Source organism: Rhinichthys klamathensis, unplaced genomic scaffold (genome assembly GCF_029890125.1).
Source record: "Rhinichthys klamathensis goyatoka isolate OS25496 unplaced genomic scaffold, OSU_Roscu_1.1 h1tg000237l_1, whole genome shotgun sequence".
Lineage (NCBI taxonomy): Eukaryota > Metazoa > Chordata > Actinopteri > Cypriniformes > Leuciscidae > Rhinichthys > Rhinichthys klamathensis.
The window spans coordinates 1036240-1053508 of NW_026606760.1; the positions used below are offsets into that span (position 1 = coordinate 1036240).

Consider the following 17269-nt stretch of genomic DNA (forward strand, 5'->3'; position numbering starts at 1 on the left):
TTCTTGTTAATTTTTGCCCAAAAAAATGTTGATTATTTATCATTATCATTTCATTATTTTTCAGATCCACCAGGGCCTCCATCCAACCCACGAATTACTGACACCACCAAAACAACAGCAACATTTAACTGGGGTAGACCCTTCTATGATGGTGGTCTTGATGTTACAGGATACTTTGTTGAACATAAAAAGGAAGGAGATGATGATTGGGTTCAAGACACAACTACTCCCTTGAGAATAACAGAATTTGTAGTTTCAAGTCTAAAATCAGGAGGAAAATATCACTTCAGAGTCAGAGCACAGAACTCAGAAGGACTTGGAGAACCCTCTGAAGTTGAGCAAGTTATTGAACTGGTGGATCGAGAGGAGGTTCCTGACTTTGAACTTGATGCAGAGCTGAGAAAAACACTTGTTGTGAAGTCAGGTGCTTCAATCCGCATATTTGTGCCAATCAAGGGCCGGCCAGCTCCAGAAGTAACATGGCATAAGGAAGACGTACCTCTTAAAGGCCGTGCTCACATTGACACTACTGAATCATACACTCTAGTAGTCATCCCTGATTGTACAAGATATGATGCTGGGAAATATGTCCTAACATTAGAAAATGTTGCTGGAAAGAGGACTGGATTTGTCAATGTTCGTGTTGTGGACACCCCAGGACCTCCAGTAAATTTGAAACCAAGGGAAATCACAAAGCATAGCATTACTTTACAATGGGAGATTCCAATTATTGATGGTGGTTCAAAGATCACAAATTATATTATTGAAAAGCGGGAGGCAACACGAAAGGCTTACTCAACCATAACTGCAAACTGGCAGAAATGCTCGTACAAAATTCCAGATTTGGAAGAGGGCGCAGAATATTACTTCAGAGTTTTAGCTGAGAATGAAAGGGGTATTGGTGAACCAGCAGAGACACCTGAACCAATAAGAGCTTCTCAGGCTCCATCTGCACCAGATAATCTGATTGTTTCTGATGTTTCCAAAGACACAGCAACTCTTGCATGGACAAAACCAAAATATGATGGTGGTAGTCGAATAACTGGCTATGTGATAGAGGCTCAACTGAAAGATTCTGATCAGTGGACCCATGTGACAACAATAAAAGCTTTGGACTACACTGCAACAGAATTGTTGGAAAATGCAGAATATGTGTTCCGCATCTTTGCTGTAAACATGTCAGGCAGGAGTGAACCTCGTGAAAGTCGACCAGTTGTAATTAAGGAGCAAACCACAGCTCCAGAATTTGACCTCAGAAGTATACATCAGAAGATTGTGGTAGCTAAAGCAGGTGATAATCTTAAAGTTGAGATCCCTGTTCTGGGTCGCCCAAGACCACTTGTTGTATGGACGAAAGAAGATCAGGAACTTAAACAAACACAGAGAATAAACGTAGAAAATACTGCAACTTCTACTATTCTCAACATTAATGAAATTAAGAGAAAAGATGGAGGACAGTATTCAATGACTGGAAAGAACATCTTAGGAACTCTGACTGAAATCATTACTGTTCAAGTACATGATATTCCAGGACCTCCAACTGGACCAATAAAAGTGGATGAAGTTTCTTGTGACTATGTTCTAATATCATGGGAAGCTCCAGAAAATGATGGAGGAGTTCCTATTAATAACTACATTGTTGAGATGCGTGAGACCACTGGTACATCCTGGGTGGAACTGGCAGCAACTGTTATCCGCACAACATTCAAAGCTGCACGCCTTACAACTGGCATTGAATATCAATTCCGTGTTAAAGCTCAGAACAGATATGGTGTTGGACCCTACATAACATCACAACCTGTGGTTGCTGCTTATCCATTTGATGTACCAGGACAGCCAGGAATTCCACAAATAGTTGCCTTCACCAAGGATTCAATGACAATCAGCTGGAATGAACCCTCTTCAGATGGAGGTAGCCCAATTTTAGGATACCACATTGAGAGGAAAGAGAAGAACAGCATACTTTGGCAGAGGATCAGCAAAGCTCCAGTCGTTGGCAATATGTTTAAATCACCAGGTCTGATGGATGGTATTGCATATGAATTCCGTGTTATTGCAGAAAATCTGGCTGGTCTCAGCAAAGCAAGCAAGCCATCTGAGATGACATTTGCACTGGATCCCATAGACTCCCCAAGTCAACCAGTGGCCCTTAACATTACTAGACATGAAGTTACTCTTCAGTGGACAAAGCCAGAGGGTGATGGTGGTTTCTCAATAACTGGATATACAGTCGAGAAAAAAGAACTTCCTAATGGTCGCTGGCTCAAAGCCAACTTCAGCAACATTCTTGAAACAAACTTTACTGTGAGTGGTCTCACAGAAGATGCTTCTTATGAATTCCGTGTATTAGCAAGGAACTCAGCTGGAGCGGTTAGTAAACCATCTAAACCTTCAGAGGTCATTGTCTGCAGAGATGACATTGAAGAGCCGAAGATTGATGCTGATGCAAGTTTCAGTAGTGGTGTGGTAGTGAAAGCAGGTGATGTCTTCAAGCTAGATGCACGTGTTACAGGTCGCCCAATTCCATCCTTGGTTTGGACTAAAGATGGCAAGGAGCTTGAAGATACTGGAAAACTAGAGATCAAAACATCAGATTTCTATACTTGCTTGATTAACAAAGATTCTTTACGTAGAGATGGTGGTGCATACACTCTAACTGCTAGCAATCCGGGAGGATTTGCTAAATTTGTCTTCAATGTTAAAGTTCTTGACAGACCTGGCCCACCTGAGGGACCACTGCATGTCACAGACATGACAACAGAGAAATGTATTCTGTCATGGCTGCCACCACTTCATGATGGAGGAGGAAAGATTGAATATTACATCATTCAAAGACGTGAAACAAGTAGACTTACATGGACAAATGTAGCCACAGATTTACAAGTTAACCGCTATAAGGTTACCAAATTGCTGAAAGGAAATGAATATATCTTCAGAGTCATGGCTGTGAACAAGTATGGAGTTGGGGAACCTCTTGAATCTGTGCCTGCTGTTGCCACTAACCCATATGTGCCTTCTGATCCTCCACAGCCACCAGAAGTAACTTCTATCACAAAAAATTCAATGGTGGTTTGTTGGGGACATCCTGAACACAATGGCGGAAGTAGTATAAATACCTATATCATTGAGAGGAGAGATAAAACTGGTCTTCGTTGGGTAAAATGCAATAAAAGGACTGTTACTGATCTGCGCTTCAAAGTGTCAGGACTAACACCTGGACATGAGTATGAATACAGAATCTTAGCTGAAAATGCTGCTGGCTTAAGTGCACCAAGCCCTTCAAGTCCATTTTACAAAGCATGTGACACAATATTCCAACCTGGACCCCCTGGAAATCCTAGGGTTTTGGATACAACAAAGTCATCCATTACTCTTGCTTGGAATAAACCAGTTTATGATGGTGGCTCGGATATCACAGGTTACATTGTTGAAACATGCCTGCCAGAGGAAGATGAATGGACAATTGTCACTCCAAAGGCAGGTCTAACAGCAACATCATTCACCATAACCAACCTTATTGAAAATCAAGAATATAAGATCAACATTTCAGCTCTTAACTGTGAAGGTGTTGGAGAACCAGCCTCTGTGCCTGGTTCACCTAAAGCAGAAGACAGACTCCTTCCACCTGAAGTTGAGCTTGACTCAGACCTCCGCAAAGTAGTGAACATCAGAGCATGCAGTACCTTAAGATTATTTGTGCCAATTAAAGGAAGACCTGCTCCTGAAGTCAGATGGTCAAGAGAGAATGGTGAACCCCTTGATAGAGCATCCATTGATATTACATCATCCTTCACCACACTGCTTATTGAGAATGTAGACAGATTTGATGGTGGAAAGTACATGCTAACAGTGGAAAACAGTTCTGGAGCTAAAACAGCATTTGTTAATGTTAGAGTTCTTGACACTCCTGGTGCACCACAAAACCTTACAATCAAAGAAATAACAAAAGATTCTGCTTCACTCATCTGGGATCCTCCAGTCATTGATGGTGGATCAAGAATCAGGCATTATATTGTTGAAAAACGTGAATCTACAAGAAAAGCATATTCCATTGTTAATGCCTCTTGTCCCAAAACAAGTTGGAGAATTGGAGGCTTACAAGAGGGAAGCTTGTATTCCTTTAGAATTTTAGCTGAAAATGAGTATGGTGTTGGTCTTCCAGTAGAGACCATGGAAGCTATAAAAATCTCTGAGAGGCCTCTTCCTCCTGGAAAAGTGACTCTAAAAGAAGTAACTGGCAACAGTGTAACACTTTCTTGGGAGAAGCCGGACAATGATGGAGGAAGCAGAATTACTGGTTATATTGTCGAAATGCAAACGAAAAACAGTGAAAAATGGACCCAAGTAATGACTGTTAAAGTAACAGAGGCAGTTGTCGTTGGCTTAATACAAGGTGAAGAATACTCCTTCCGTATTTCAGCAACCAATGAAAAGGGAATCAGTGATCCACGTCCACTTAATGTCCCTGTGGTTGCTATGGATGTTGTTATTGCTCCTGCCTTCAAACTTGTATTCAGCACATACAGTGTTCTGGCAGGTGATGATCTGAAAATTGATGTGCCATATGTTGCCCAGCCCAAGGCAGCAGTTACCTGGCAAAAAGATGGCATTACTTTGAAAGAAACAACAAGAGTAAATGCTGAAGTAGCAGAGAAACACCTTTACCTTGTGGTAAAAGAGGCAACACGGGATGATGTGGGCAAATATACTATTAAACTGACAAACTCAGCTGGTGAAGCTACAGCAGACATCAATGTTATTGTACTTGATAAACCTGGACCACCAACTGGCCCAATCAAAATGGATGAGGTAACTGCAGACAGTGTTACATTATCATGGGAGCCTCCAGAGTATGAAGGAGGCTGTAGCATTAATAATTACATTGTTGAAAAGCGAGACACATCCACCACAAACTGGCAGATTGTTTCTGCAACAGTTGCGAGAACAACAACTAAAGCTGCAAGATTAAAGACTGGCTGTGAATATCAATTTAGGATTGCTGCTGAAAATCGATATGGAAAGAGTTCCGTTCTTCTCTCTGCGCCTATTGTTGCACAATATCCCTTTGAGATTCCAAATCCAACAGGAACTCCCACTGTTCAGTCTGCTACTAAAGAAAGCATGGTAATTGTGTGGAACAAACCCAGTAGTGATGGTGGAAGCAAGATTTTGGGATATCATATTGAGATTAAGGAAAGAAACAGCTTGCTGTGGGTGAAACAAAACAAAACGATCATTCCAGACACAAGATTCAAGATAGGTGGCCTTGAAGAAGGCATTGAATATGAATTTAGAGTTTATGCTGAGAATATAGTTGGGCTAAGCAAAGCAAGCAAAGTATCAGAAATCCAGGTGGCTAGAGATCCATGTGATCCTCCAGGCAAACCTGAAGCAGTTATCGTTAAAAGAAGCTCTGTAACACTCAGGTGGACACCACCACAATTTGATGGCGGCAGCAAGATCACTGGATATGTCGTTGAGAAGAAAGAATTGCCTAATGGCCGCTGGATGAAAGCCTCTTTTGCTAATATCATTGAGACAGAATTTGTCGTCAGTGGCTTAGTAGAGGAGCAGCAGTATGAGTTCCGTGTCATTGCAAGAAATGCTGCTGGCGTGTCTAGCGCTCCATCAGACAGCACTGGTGCAATCACAGCAAAGGATGAAGTTGATCCACCCAAAATTGACTTGGATGCTAAATATTCACAAACTATTGTTGTTCATGCTAGTGAATCATTTAAAGTAGATGCAGGGATACTTGGCAAACCCATTCCTTCAGTTCATTGGATAAAAGCTGGCGAAGAACTTACAAATACTGCAAGATTTGAGATCAAGAATACTGACTTCACAACTACTCTTAGTGTGAAGGAGGCTATCCGTGTTGATGGGGGCCAGTATACCTTACTACTGAAAAATGTTGGTGGAGAGAAATCAGTTAGCGTCAATGTCAAGGTTCTGGACAGACCTGGACCTCCAGATGGCCCAATCTCAATCTATGGGGTTACCAGTGAAAAGTGCAGCATTTCCTGGAAAACTCCATTGCATGATGGAGGTGCGGAGGTGTCTCATTACATAGTGGAAAGACGAGAGACCAGCCGATTAGTTTGGACCGTTGTGGAACCTAAGGTACAAACCCTCAATCTTAAAATTTCAAAACTTCTTCCTGGAAATGAGTATATTTTCAGAGTGATACCTGTAAATAAATATGGAATTGGTGAGCCTTTGGAATCTGATCCAGTGATTGCAGCAAATCCGTTTGTCCCACCTGATTCACCAAGTAATGTTGAAGTCTCAAATGTAACAAAGGAGTCCATGGTTATCACATGGGAAAGACCCACTAATGATGGTGGTAACGCAATTACAGGATATATAGTTGAAAAGAGAGACAAAGAGGGCGTTAGGTGGACAAGATGCAACAAACGTGTAGTAAGTGAACTACGCTTTAGAGTAACAGGTCTTCTTGAAAACCGAAGTTATGAATTCCGTGTGTCTGCTGAGAATGCAGCTGGGGTTGGTAAACCAAGTACACCCACAGTGTACTTCAAGGCAGTGGATCCAGTCTTCAAGCCCGGTCCACCAAACAACCCTAAGGTAATTGATGTCTCAAGAGCATCTGTTATCCTGCAGTGGGGCAAGCCAATTTATGATGGTGGATGTGAGATTCAAAGTTACATTGTTGAGGCCTATGAAATCACTTCTGATGAATGGATGATGTGTACACCACCCTCAGGAATAACAGAGACAAGATTTGAGGTTAAAAAACTCCTTGAAAAGCATGAGTACAAATTCAGAATCTGTGCCATAAATAAGGTTGGCGTGGGAGAAACTGCTGATATCCCTGGATCCATCATCATAGAGGATAAACTTGAAGCACCAGATATTGATCTTGATGCTGACCTGAGAAAGATGATCACTGTCAGGTCTGGAGGCTCTCTCAGATTGTTTGTTCCTATCCGTGGACGGCCAACCCCAGAAGTAAAGTGGGGAAAGGCTGAAGGTGAAATCAATGAGGCAGCTCAGATTGATATTACAAGCAGTTTCACTTCACTCGTAATTGAAAATGTTAATAGATTTGACAGTGGAAAATACACTTTAACTCTGGAAAATGCCAATGGAACAAAATCTGCATTTATTAGTGTCAGAGTATTAGATACTCCTGATGCACCTGCAAACTTCCGTGTGAAGGAAATAACAAAAAATTCAGTCACTCTTACCTGGGAGCCACCTTTGTTGGATGGTGGAGCTAAAATAAAAAACTACATTGTTGAAAAACGAGAGAGTACAAGAAAGGTATTCTCAGCTGTTACTTCCTGCAACAAGATGACATGGAAAATTGAACCACTCCAAGAGGGGAGCATCTATTTCTTCAGAGTTCTTGCTGAAAACGAACATGGAATTGGATTGCCTGCAGAGACTCTAGAACCACTAAAAATCTCAGAGGTGCCACAAACCCCTGGTAAAGTTTCTGTAGTGGATGTAACACGGAAGAGTGTTTCTCTCAAATGGGAAAAACCAGAGCATGATGGGGGCAGCAGAATTACTCATTATGAAATTGAAATGCAAGCAAAAGATCAAGATAAATGGTCTCTTTGTGCTCAAGTAAAATCCCTTGACACTGTTGTAACTAATTTAGCCCAAGGTGGGGAGTACCATTTTAGAGTCATTGCTGTTAATGATAAAGGAAAGAGTGATCCCAGACTCCTGGCAAATCCTGTTGTTGCAAAGGACCTCACTATTGAGCCCTCAGTGAGAACAAAACTTAGTACATACAATGTTCAGGTTGGGCAAGATTTGAAAATTGAAGCACGAATTGCTGGTCATCCAAAACCAACAATTACATGGTCCAAAGATGGTTCAGCTCTGAAACAGACCACAAGAGTAAATGTTGCTGACACTGCACATCATACCACTCTTACGATCAAAGATGCAACAAGAGAAGATGGTGGTATGTATAACATTGCTGTGGCTAATGTACTTGGACAAAAGGAAGCCACTGTTGAAATAATCATACTTGAAAAACCTGGCCCACCAACAGGCCCAGTCAGGATTGATGAAGTGAGTGCAGAGAGCATTACACTGTCTTGGAACCCACCAACATACACTGGAGGCTGCCAGATTTCAAATTATATTGTCCAAAAGAGAGACACCACCACCACAAACTGGGTAGTTGTTTCTGCCACAGTAGCAAGGACGACACTTAAAGTTTGTAATTTAAAAACTGGATCTGAATACCAGTTTAGGATCTTTGCTGAGAATAGATATGGTAAAAGCTATGGCATTGACTCAGATCCAGTTCTTGCCCAGTATCCTTTCAAAGAGCCTGGGCCTCCAGGAACTCCATTTGTGTCTGTATTCACAAAAGAGTCTATGGTAGTTGAATGGCACAAACCAGTCTCAGATGGTGGAAGTGCTATTCTAGGATATCATCTTGAGAGAAAAGAGAAAAATAGTATTCTTTGGACAAAGATCAATAAAACACTAATTCAAGACACCCGATTCAAAACATCTTCATTGGAAGAGGGCATTGAATATGAGTTCAGAGTATATGCTGAAAACATAGTTGGAATTGGAATGTGCAGCAAAATCTCTGAGGGTTGTGTGGCACGTGACCCATGTGACCCACCAGGCACCCCTGTGCCAGTGATTGTGACAAGGCACTCAGTGAAACTTAGATGGACACCACCAGAATTTGATGGAGGTAGCCTTGTCACTGGATATGTTGTGGAGAAACGAGACCTGCCAGAGGGCCGTTGGATGAAAGCTAGTTTTGCTAATATTCTTGAAACTGAATTTACAGTCACAGGCCTGATAGAAGACTACAAATATGATTTCAGAGTTATTGCCAGAAATGGAGCTGGATCGGTCAGTAGGCCCTCTGGGAGCACAGGCTCAATTACAGCTAAGGATGAAGTTGAACCACCAACCTATGAGGTTGCCTCAGAATATTGCCAGATTTTGACTGTGAATGCTGGAGACACATTTACCCTGGAAGCATCCGTACTAGGAAAGCCAATTCCAACAATGCAGTGGTTTAAGGGCGATGTGGAAGTCGAGAATTCTGCAAGAGCTGAGATCAAGAACACTGACTTCAAAGCAATTCTTGTCGTCAAAGACGCCATTCGAATTGATGGAGGACAGTACACATTGCACCTCGCTAATGTGGCTGGAACAAAGTCTGCTTCCTTCAATGTAAGGGTGCTAGATAGACCTGGACCCCCTGAAGGTCCTTTGACCATTTCTGGTGTAACATGTGAGAAGTGTTCGTTGTCATGGCTACCTCCAAGACATGATGGTGGCAGTAGCATTTCTCACTATATCATACAGAAAAGAGAAACAAGTCGTCTTGCTTGGACTGTAGTTTCAGGTGATTGTGGAGCAACAATGTTTAAAGTTACCAAGCTTTTAAAAGGAAATGAATACATATTCCGTGTCATGGCTGTCAACAAGTATGGAGATGGTGAACCACTTGAAGCTGCACCAGTGATTATGAGAAATCCTTTTGTTCTACCTGGGCCACCTAAAGACCTAGAAATAGCAAATATATCAAGGGACTCTATGACGGTATGTTGGACTCGTCCTGAGACTGATGGTGGAAGTGAGATTGTTGGTTACATCATAGAGAAGAGAGACAGAGCTGGAGTCCGGTGGACAAAATGTAACAAACGCAGGGTCACAGACTTACGTTTCAGAGTCACAGGCTTGACAGAGGATCATGAATATGAATTCAGGTTATCTGCAGAAAATGCTGCTGGAGTTGGACAACCAAGTCCACCAACTGTTTATTACAAAGCCTGTGATCCAACATTTAAGCCTGGCCAACCAACTAATGTACACCTTGTTGACACTACAAAGAATTCAATTACAATTGCATGGAGTAGACCAATATATGATGGTGGCTTAGACATCCAGGGCTATGTTGTTGAGATATGTAAAGTTGATGAAGAAGAATGGACCACATGTACTCCACCCTCTGGATTAAGTGATACTAAATTTACAATTACTAAACTCACTGAACACCAAGAATACAAAGTTCACATATGTGCCCTAAATAAACTGGGTGTTGGTGAACCAGTGGCCATCCAAGGAACCGTCAAACCAGTGGATAAGATGGATGCCCCTGAAATTGAGCTTGACTCTGAGTTGAGAAAAGGTATTGTTGTGCGTGCTGGAGGTTCTATGAGAATTAACATACCATTCAAAGGACGCCCCATTCCTGAGATAAACTGGACCAAGGATGAGGGAGATTTACCAGATAAAGCCCAATTAGAAAAGGGACCAGATTACACCCAGTTATCAATTGATGTATGTGACAGAAATGATGCTGGAAAATACATTCTGACTTTGGTAAATAGTGCTGGCACTAAATCAGCATTTGTGTCAGTAAAAGTACTCGATACACCAGGTGCTCCACAGAGCCTTGTTGTGAAAGATATAACAAGAAATTATGCCACCCTGGTTTGGCAACCACCACTTATTGATGGTGGTTCCAAAATAAGAAATTATATCATTGACAAGAGAGAATCAAATAGACAAGGATTTGCAAACATTACTACTAAGTGCTCCAAGACCAGCTTCCGAGTTGGTGATCTGACAGAGGGTGGTATTTATTACTTCAGAATCATGGCAGAAAATGAATTTGGAATTGGTCTGGCTGTAGAAACAGAAGAATCTGTGAAGACAGCTGATCCTCCTCTATCTGTTGGCAAGGTAACTTTGACTGATGTGACAAAAACCACAGCATCACTTTCCTGGGATAAACCAGATCATGATGGTGGTAGTAGAATCTTGGGTTATTATATTGAAATGCAGCCAAAAGGATTAGAGGAATGGACAGTTGCTGCAGTCACCAAAACATGTGAGGGTATAGTGACCGGACTTAGTTCAGGACAAGAGTACCTCTTCAGAGTTTCAGCTTACAATGACAAAGGAAAAAGTGACCCAAGGCCATTAGCTGCTCCGGTCATTGCCAAGGATGTAACTATTGAACCAAGCTTCAAAATACTTTCCAACACATACAGTGTTCAAGCTGGTGAAGATCTCAAAGTGGAAATACCATTTAAAGGTCGTCCAACTCCAAAAATTGCATGGATGAAAGATAGACAACCTCTGAAAGAAACGACCAGATTAAATGTCTCAAGCACGGCAACATCAACAGTTCTTAAAATTAAAGATGCAAACAGAGAGGACTGTGGCAAGTACACAATCACAGCCACAAATAATATAGGTACGGTCACAGAGGAAGTTGGCATAATCATTCTTGACAAACCAGGCCAACCAGTCGGACCAGTCAAAATTGATGAAGTAAGTGCCACCTATGTTACCATATCCTGGGAGCCACCAGTATACACAGGAGGTTGTCAGATAAACAACTATATAGTGGAAAAACGTGATACAACCACTACTAACTGGCAGATTGTTTCAGCAACCATTGCTCGTACCACAATCAAAATCTCAAAGCTGAAGACTGGTTCTGAATATCAGTTTAGAGTGTTTGCTGAGAACAGATATGGTAAAAGCACATCGTTAGATTCAGCACCAGTTGTGGTCAGTTATCCTTTCACTGAGCCTGCAGCTCCTGGTGCTCCATTTGTTTCATCAGTGACAAAAGACCACATGACAATCGAATGGAAACCCCCCAGCAATAATGGAGGCAGCCCTATTATTGGGTATCACCTGGAACGTAAAGAAAAGAACAGCATTTTATGGACTAAACTTAACAATCTTCTTATTACTGACACTCGATTGAGAACAAATGGTCTGGAGGAGGGAATTGAATATGAATACAGAGTGTATGCTGAGAATATTGCAGGAATCAGTCCATCAAGCAAAGTCTCAGAAAGTGTTGTTGCACGTGATCCATGTGATCCCCCTGGAACTCCTCAAGCAATTGTTATTACAAGAAATCTGATAACTCTTCAGTGGTCTAAACCACAGTATGATGGTGGCAGTGCAATTACAGGATACATCATTGAAAGAAAGAAGCTGCCTGAAGGTCGTTGGATGAAGGCCAGTTTCACAAATATCATAGACACACAATTTACGATAACTGAATTAGAAGAAGAACAAAGATATGAATTTAGAGTAATAGCCAGAAATGCAGCTGGTATTTTAAGTGTACCCTCTGAAAGCACTGGACCAATTACTGCTCAGGATGAGATTGAAGCTCCATCTGTCTCCATGGACTCAAAATTTAAAGATGTTACCATTGTAAAGGCTGGTGAATCATTTACTATTGATGCTGATATTGCTGGCAAACCTCTTCCTGATATTATGTGGCTTAAGGATGGAAAGGAAATTGACAGTGCTACACCTAGAATGGAGATTAAATCCACCATCACACGAACAGTTTTGACTGTTAAGGAATGCATCAGAGTAGATGGTGGTCATTTCCTCTTAAGTCTTAGTAATGTTGGTGGAACAAAGCAGGTACCCATTAATGTAAAGGTTCTTGATAGACCTGGTCCACCTGATGGCCCTCTGAAGATAACTGGTGTCACAGCAGAAAAATGCTATTTGCATTGGAGCCACCCATCACATGATGGTGGAGCTGGTATTTCTCATTACATCATTGAAAAAAGGGAAACTAGTAGACTGTCTTGGACAGTAGTGGAACCATCAATTCAAGCTATCAGTTACAAAGTCACTAAACTCCTACCTGGTAATGAGTATATATTCAGAGTCATGGCAGTAAACAAGTATGGTATTGGTGAACCACTTGAATCTGAACCCGTCCTTGCAAAAAATCCTTTCAACAAACCTGGACCACCTTCAACTCCAGAAGCAAGTGCAATCACCAGAGACTCAATAGTCCTCACATGGGAACGGCCAGAGGAGGATGGTGGATCACAAATTGATGGTTATGTTCTTGAGAAACGTGATAAAGAGGGTATCCGATGGTCAAAGTGTAACAAGAAAAGACTCAATGACTTGAGATTCAGAGCCACTGGGCTTACAGAGGGACACTTCTATGAATTCAGAGTATCTGCTGAAAATGCTGCTGGTGTGGGCACACCAAGTGAACCATCTGAATATTACAAAGCTTGTGATGCAACTTATTCCCCTGGTCCTCCAAATAATCCTAAAGTGACAGACCACTCAAGCACAACTGTTTCCTTAGCATGGAGTAGACCAATTTATGATGGTGGCGCAACGGTCTCAGGATACATTGTTGAGGCAAAGGACGTTAGTGAAGATGAATGGACTGTGTGCACTCCTCCAACCGGTGTGCAAACAACTCACTTCACAGTAAAAAAATTAAAGGAAAATGCAGAATACAACTTCCGTATCTGTGCAATTAATATTGAGGGGGCTGGAGAACAAGTTGATGTTCCAGGATCTGTAATTGCTGCTGAAAAACTTGAAGCTCCTGAGGTAGAACTTGATGCAGACCTTAGGAAATGTGTGGCTGTGCGTGCCAGTGCAACACTACGCTTAATTGTCACTATAAGGGGAAGGCCTGAGCCAGAGGTTAAGTGGACAAAAGCAGATGGTACCTTACCAGAGCGTGCTCAAATTGAAGTTACAGGCTCTTACACTGTGCTTGTTATAGACGATGTTAATCGATTTGACACAGGAAAGTATGTTGTGACCCTTGAAAACATTTGTGGCTCAAAATCTGCATTTATTAATGTCAAAGTCCTTGACTCTCCAAGTGCTCCAGTGAACTTTGAAATTAGGGATGTAAAGAGAGACTTTGTCCTTCTACAATGGGAGCCTCCACAAATTGATGGTGGAGCCAAGATCACCCATTACATTGTAGAGAAGCGTGAATCTAAAAGGCTGGCATTCACAACTGTGACAAACAGCTGTGTCAGAAATTCATTCAAGGTTGATGATCTCCAAGAAGGAGGTCTTTACCACTTCCGTGTATTGGCTGTGAATGAACTTGGTGTTGGTTTGCCTGCAGAGACCACAGAGGCTATCAAAGTATCCCAAGCACCCTTACCACCTGGTAAAATTACAGTTGTTGATGTAACTCGCCACACTGTTACTCTAGCATGGGAAAAGCCAGATCATGATGGTGGCAGCAAAATCACAGGCTATGTGGTGGAAATGATGACTAAGGGATCAGATAAATGGACAGTATGTGCTACAGTAAAGGCACTGGAAGCTACAATTGAAGGACTTACAACAGGAGAGGAATACAGCTTCAGAATTACAGCACTTAATGACAAAGGAAAGAGTGATACTAAACCGCTGGGAGCACCTGTTGTGGCAAGAGATATTACTATTGAACCCATTATTGATTTGCTGTTTAATACCTACACTGTAAAATCAGGAGATGATCTCAAAATAGATGTTCCATTCAGAGGCAGACCATCTCCAGAGGTTACATGGAAAAAGGATGGTCACTCATTGAAGCAAACAACTAGAGTTAATGTTCTGACATCAAAGACAGCATCCAAGATTGTCATCAAGGATGCAACAAGAGAGGACGTTGGAAAATATGAAATTACTTTAACCAATTCATTTGGTGTCAAATCAGCAGAAATATGTGTCATTGTTCTTGATAAACCGGGTCCACCAGGTGCAATCAAGGTAGATGAATTAAGTGCTGATTTTATTTCACTATCATGGGACCCTCCAATTTATGATGGTGGCTGTCAAATTAATAATTATGTAGTTGAGAAGAGAGATACAACCACTACAGCATGGCAAATTGTTTCAGCAACAGTTGCAAGAACATCAATGAAAATAACTCGTTTGACACAAGGAACAGAATATCAGTTCCGTGTTGCTGCAGAGAACCGTTACGGTAAAAGCCATGCAATTGACTCTGCCCCAATTGTTGCACAGTACCCTTTCACACCTCCAGGTCCTCCAACCAGTCTTCAAGTTTCTCATGCCACTAAATCAGGAATGCTAGTTACCTGGAACAGACCAGCAAGTGATGGTGGAAGTCCAGTCATTGGATATCACTTGGAATGCAAAGATCAGAGCAGCATTCTCTGGACAAAGATGAACAGAGTGCTTATTCCAGAAACTCAGTTCAAAGTAACTGGTTTGGAAGAAGGCCTCTTCTATCACTATAGAGTGTATGCTGAAAATATAGCTGGCATTGGACCTTGCACAAAGGCATGTGTTCCTGTTTCTGCCCGAGATCCATGTGCACCTCCAGGTCAGCCAATAGTTATGAACATCACAAGAACATCTGTTTCCCTCTCCTGGGGAAAACCTGAGTATGATGGTGGAGCTAAGGTGACTGGTTACATTGTTGAACGCAGTGAACTTCCAGATGGTCGGTGGTTAAAGTGTAATTTCACCAATCTTCAAGAAACATTCTTTGATGTCACTGGTCTAATTGAAGATCAAAGATATGATTTCCGTGTCATTGCTAAGAATGCAGCTGGCTTACTTAGTGAACCATCAGAGGGTACAGGACCTGTAACTGTAAAAGATGATGTTGATCCACCACGCATCACAATTGAGGACAAGCTAAGACAACTGGTTGTAGTGAAAGCTGGAGACATACTGAGAATTGATGCTGAAATATCAGGACGTCCAATTCCTGTGATTTCGTGGGCAAAGGATGGAAAAGAAATTGAAGCCAAGGCCAGATTTGAGATTTCGTCAACAATAACTAGTACAACACTAATTGTGACAGATGCTATTAGACGAGACTCAGGACAGTATGTTCTTACATTGCAAAATGTTGCAGGCACCAGATCTTTAGCAGTAAACTGTAAGGTGCTGGACAGGCCCGGCCCATCATCTGGACCATTGGAAGTAACTGGTTTGACTGCAGAGAAATGTACATTGAACTGGGGACCTCCGCAAGAAAATGGAGGTGCGGAAATTCAGCACTACATAGTTGAGAAACGTGAAACAAGCCGGCTTGCCTGGACTCTAGTCTATGCAGACATGAAGGCCACAACATGTAAAGTAACAAAACTGCTCAAAGGTAATGAGTATATATTTAGAGTTCGGGGAGTTAATAAGTATGGAACAGGTGAAACTCTTGAGAGTGATCCTGCTAAGGCAATGGATCCATTTACAGTCCCTGCTGCACCAACAGATGTTGAAGTCACCAGTGTTACAAGTGAAGCAATGACAATTTGCTGGGAAAGACCTGTCTCTGATGGAGGCAGTAGCATTTATGGCTATGTAATTGAGAAACGTGAGAAATCCGGTCTTCGTTGGGTACGTGTCAACAAAAAGCCTGTTTATGACTTAAGAGTAAAAGCTTCCAATCTTCGTGATGGATGCGAGTATGAATACAGAGTATTTGCTGAGAATGCTGCTGGTTTGAGTGCACCCAGCGTACCTTGTCCATTGACAAAGGCAGAGGATCCACTGTTCCTACCATCACCTCCAGCTAAACCTAAAATAATTGATTCTACTAAAACATCTATAACACTGTCTTGGAACAAGCCATTATTTGATGGTGGCTCTCCAGTTACAGGATACATGGTGGAATACAGGAAAACCAATGATGAGGACTGGACAGTTGGTGTCAGTAACACTAAGAGCACAGAGTTCACAGTGGTTGGACTCACACTAGGATCAGAGTATATTTTTGTAGTCAGATCAATTAACAAGATTGGTCCAAGTGAGCCAAGCAATGAAACCGATCCACAGTTAGCAAAGGACAGAGAAGATGAGCCAGTTTTCCTAATCAGTAATGATATGAGGAAGACACTGATTGTCAAAGATGGCAGCTCTTTTACCCTTAGAATCCCATTCAAGGGGAAGCCTGTCCCACATGTAATGTGGAACAAACCAGATGTTGATCTGAGAGTAAGGGCAGCTATTGATACAACTGATAACTGCACATCTATCACAATTGAGCAAGCTACAAGAGATGACTCAGGGAAATACACTGTAACCCTCCAAAATGTTGCTGGAACTGCTACACTAACATTGAGTGTAAAGGTCCTTGATTCTCCAGGCCCACCAGCCCACATTGAGGTAAAGGACGTCACTAAGTGCTCTGCAACTATTTCATGGGATACTCCTGAGAATGAGGGTGGTGCTCCAGTCAAGAACTACCTTGTTGATCTCCGCGAGGCAACTAAAATGGGCTGGACCAGGATTACAGACAGTTGTCCCAGGTTGACTTATAAAGTGATTGACCTTCAAGAAGGGGGGGTTTATTATTTCAGAGTTACTGGTGAAAATGAGTATGGTATAGGAGTGCCACTTGAGACTAAAGAAGGAACAAAGATTACAGGTAAAATAAAATTATTACGTTTACCGCATCATGATTGTAGCACATTTGTTTGATTATTATTTTAAATATATTTTATTTTTGTTTCTTATACTTATGTTACTT

The 17269-nt window shown here is 41.8% G+C and overlaps 1 protein-coding gene across 8 annotated transcripts in view; it reads left to right on the forward strand.

Moving 5' to 3' along the window:
- ttn.2 (titin, tandem duplicate 2) overlaps positions 1–17269 on the forward strand; it is a 163009-nt gene that overhangs the window by 120518 nt on the left and 25222 nt on the right. For 7 of the 8 annotated variants that reach the window (XM_056265681.1, XM_056265682.1, XM_056265684.1 and 4 more), the window contains one exon: positions 65–17167. In XM_056265681.1, the coding sequence (XP_056121656.1) occupies positions 65–17167 (17103 nt within the window). The remainder of the gene's footprint in view (positions 1–64; positions 17168–17269) is intronic. The other variant, XM_056265689.1, reaches the window with a different exon arrangement.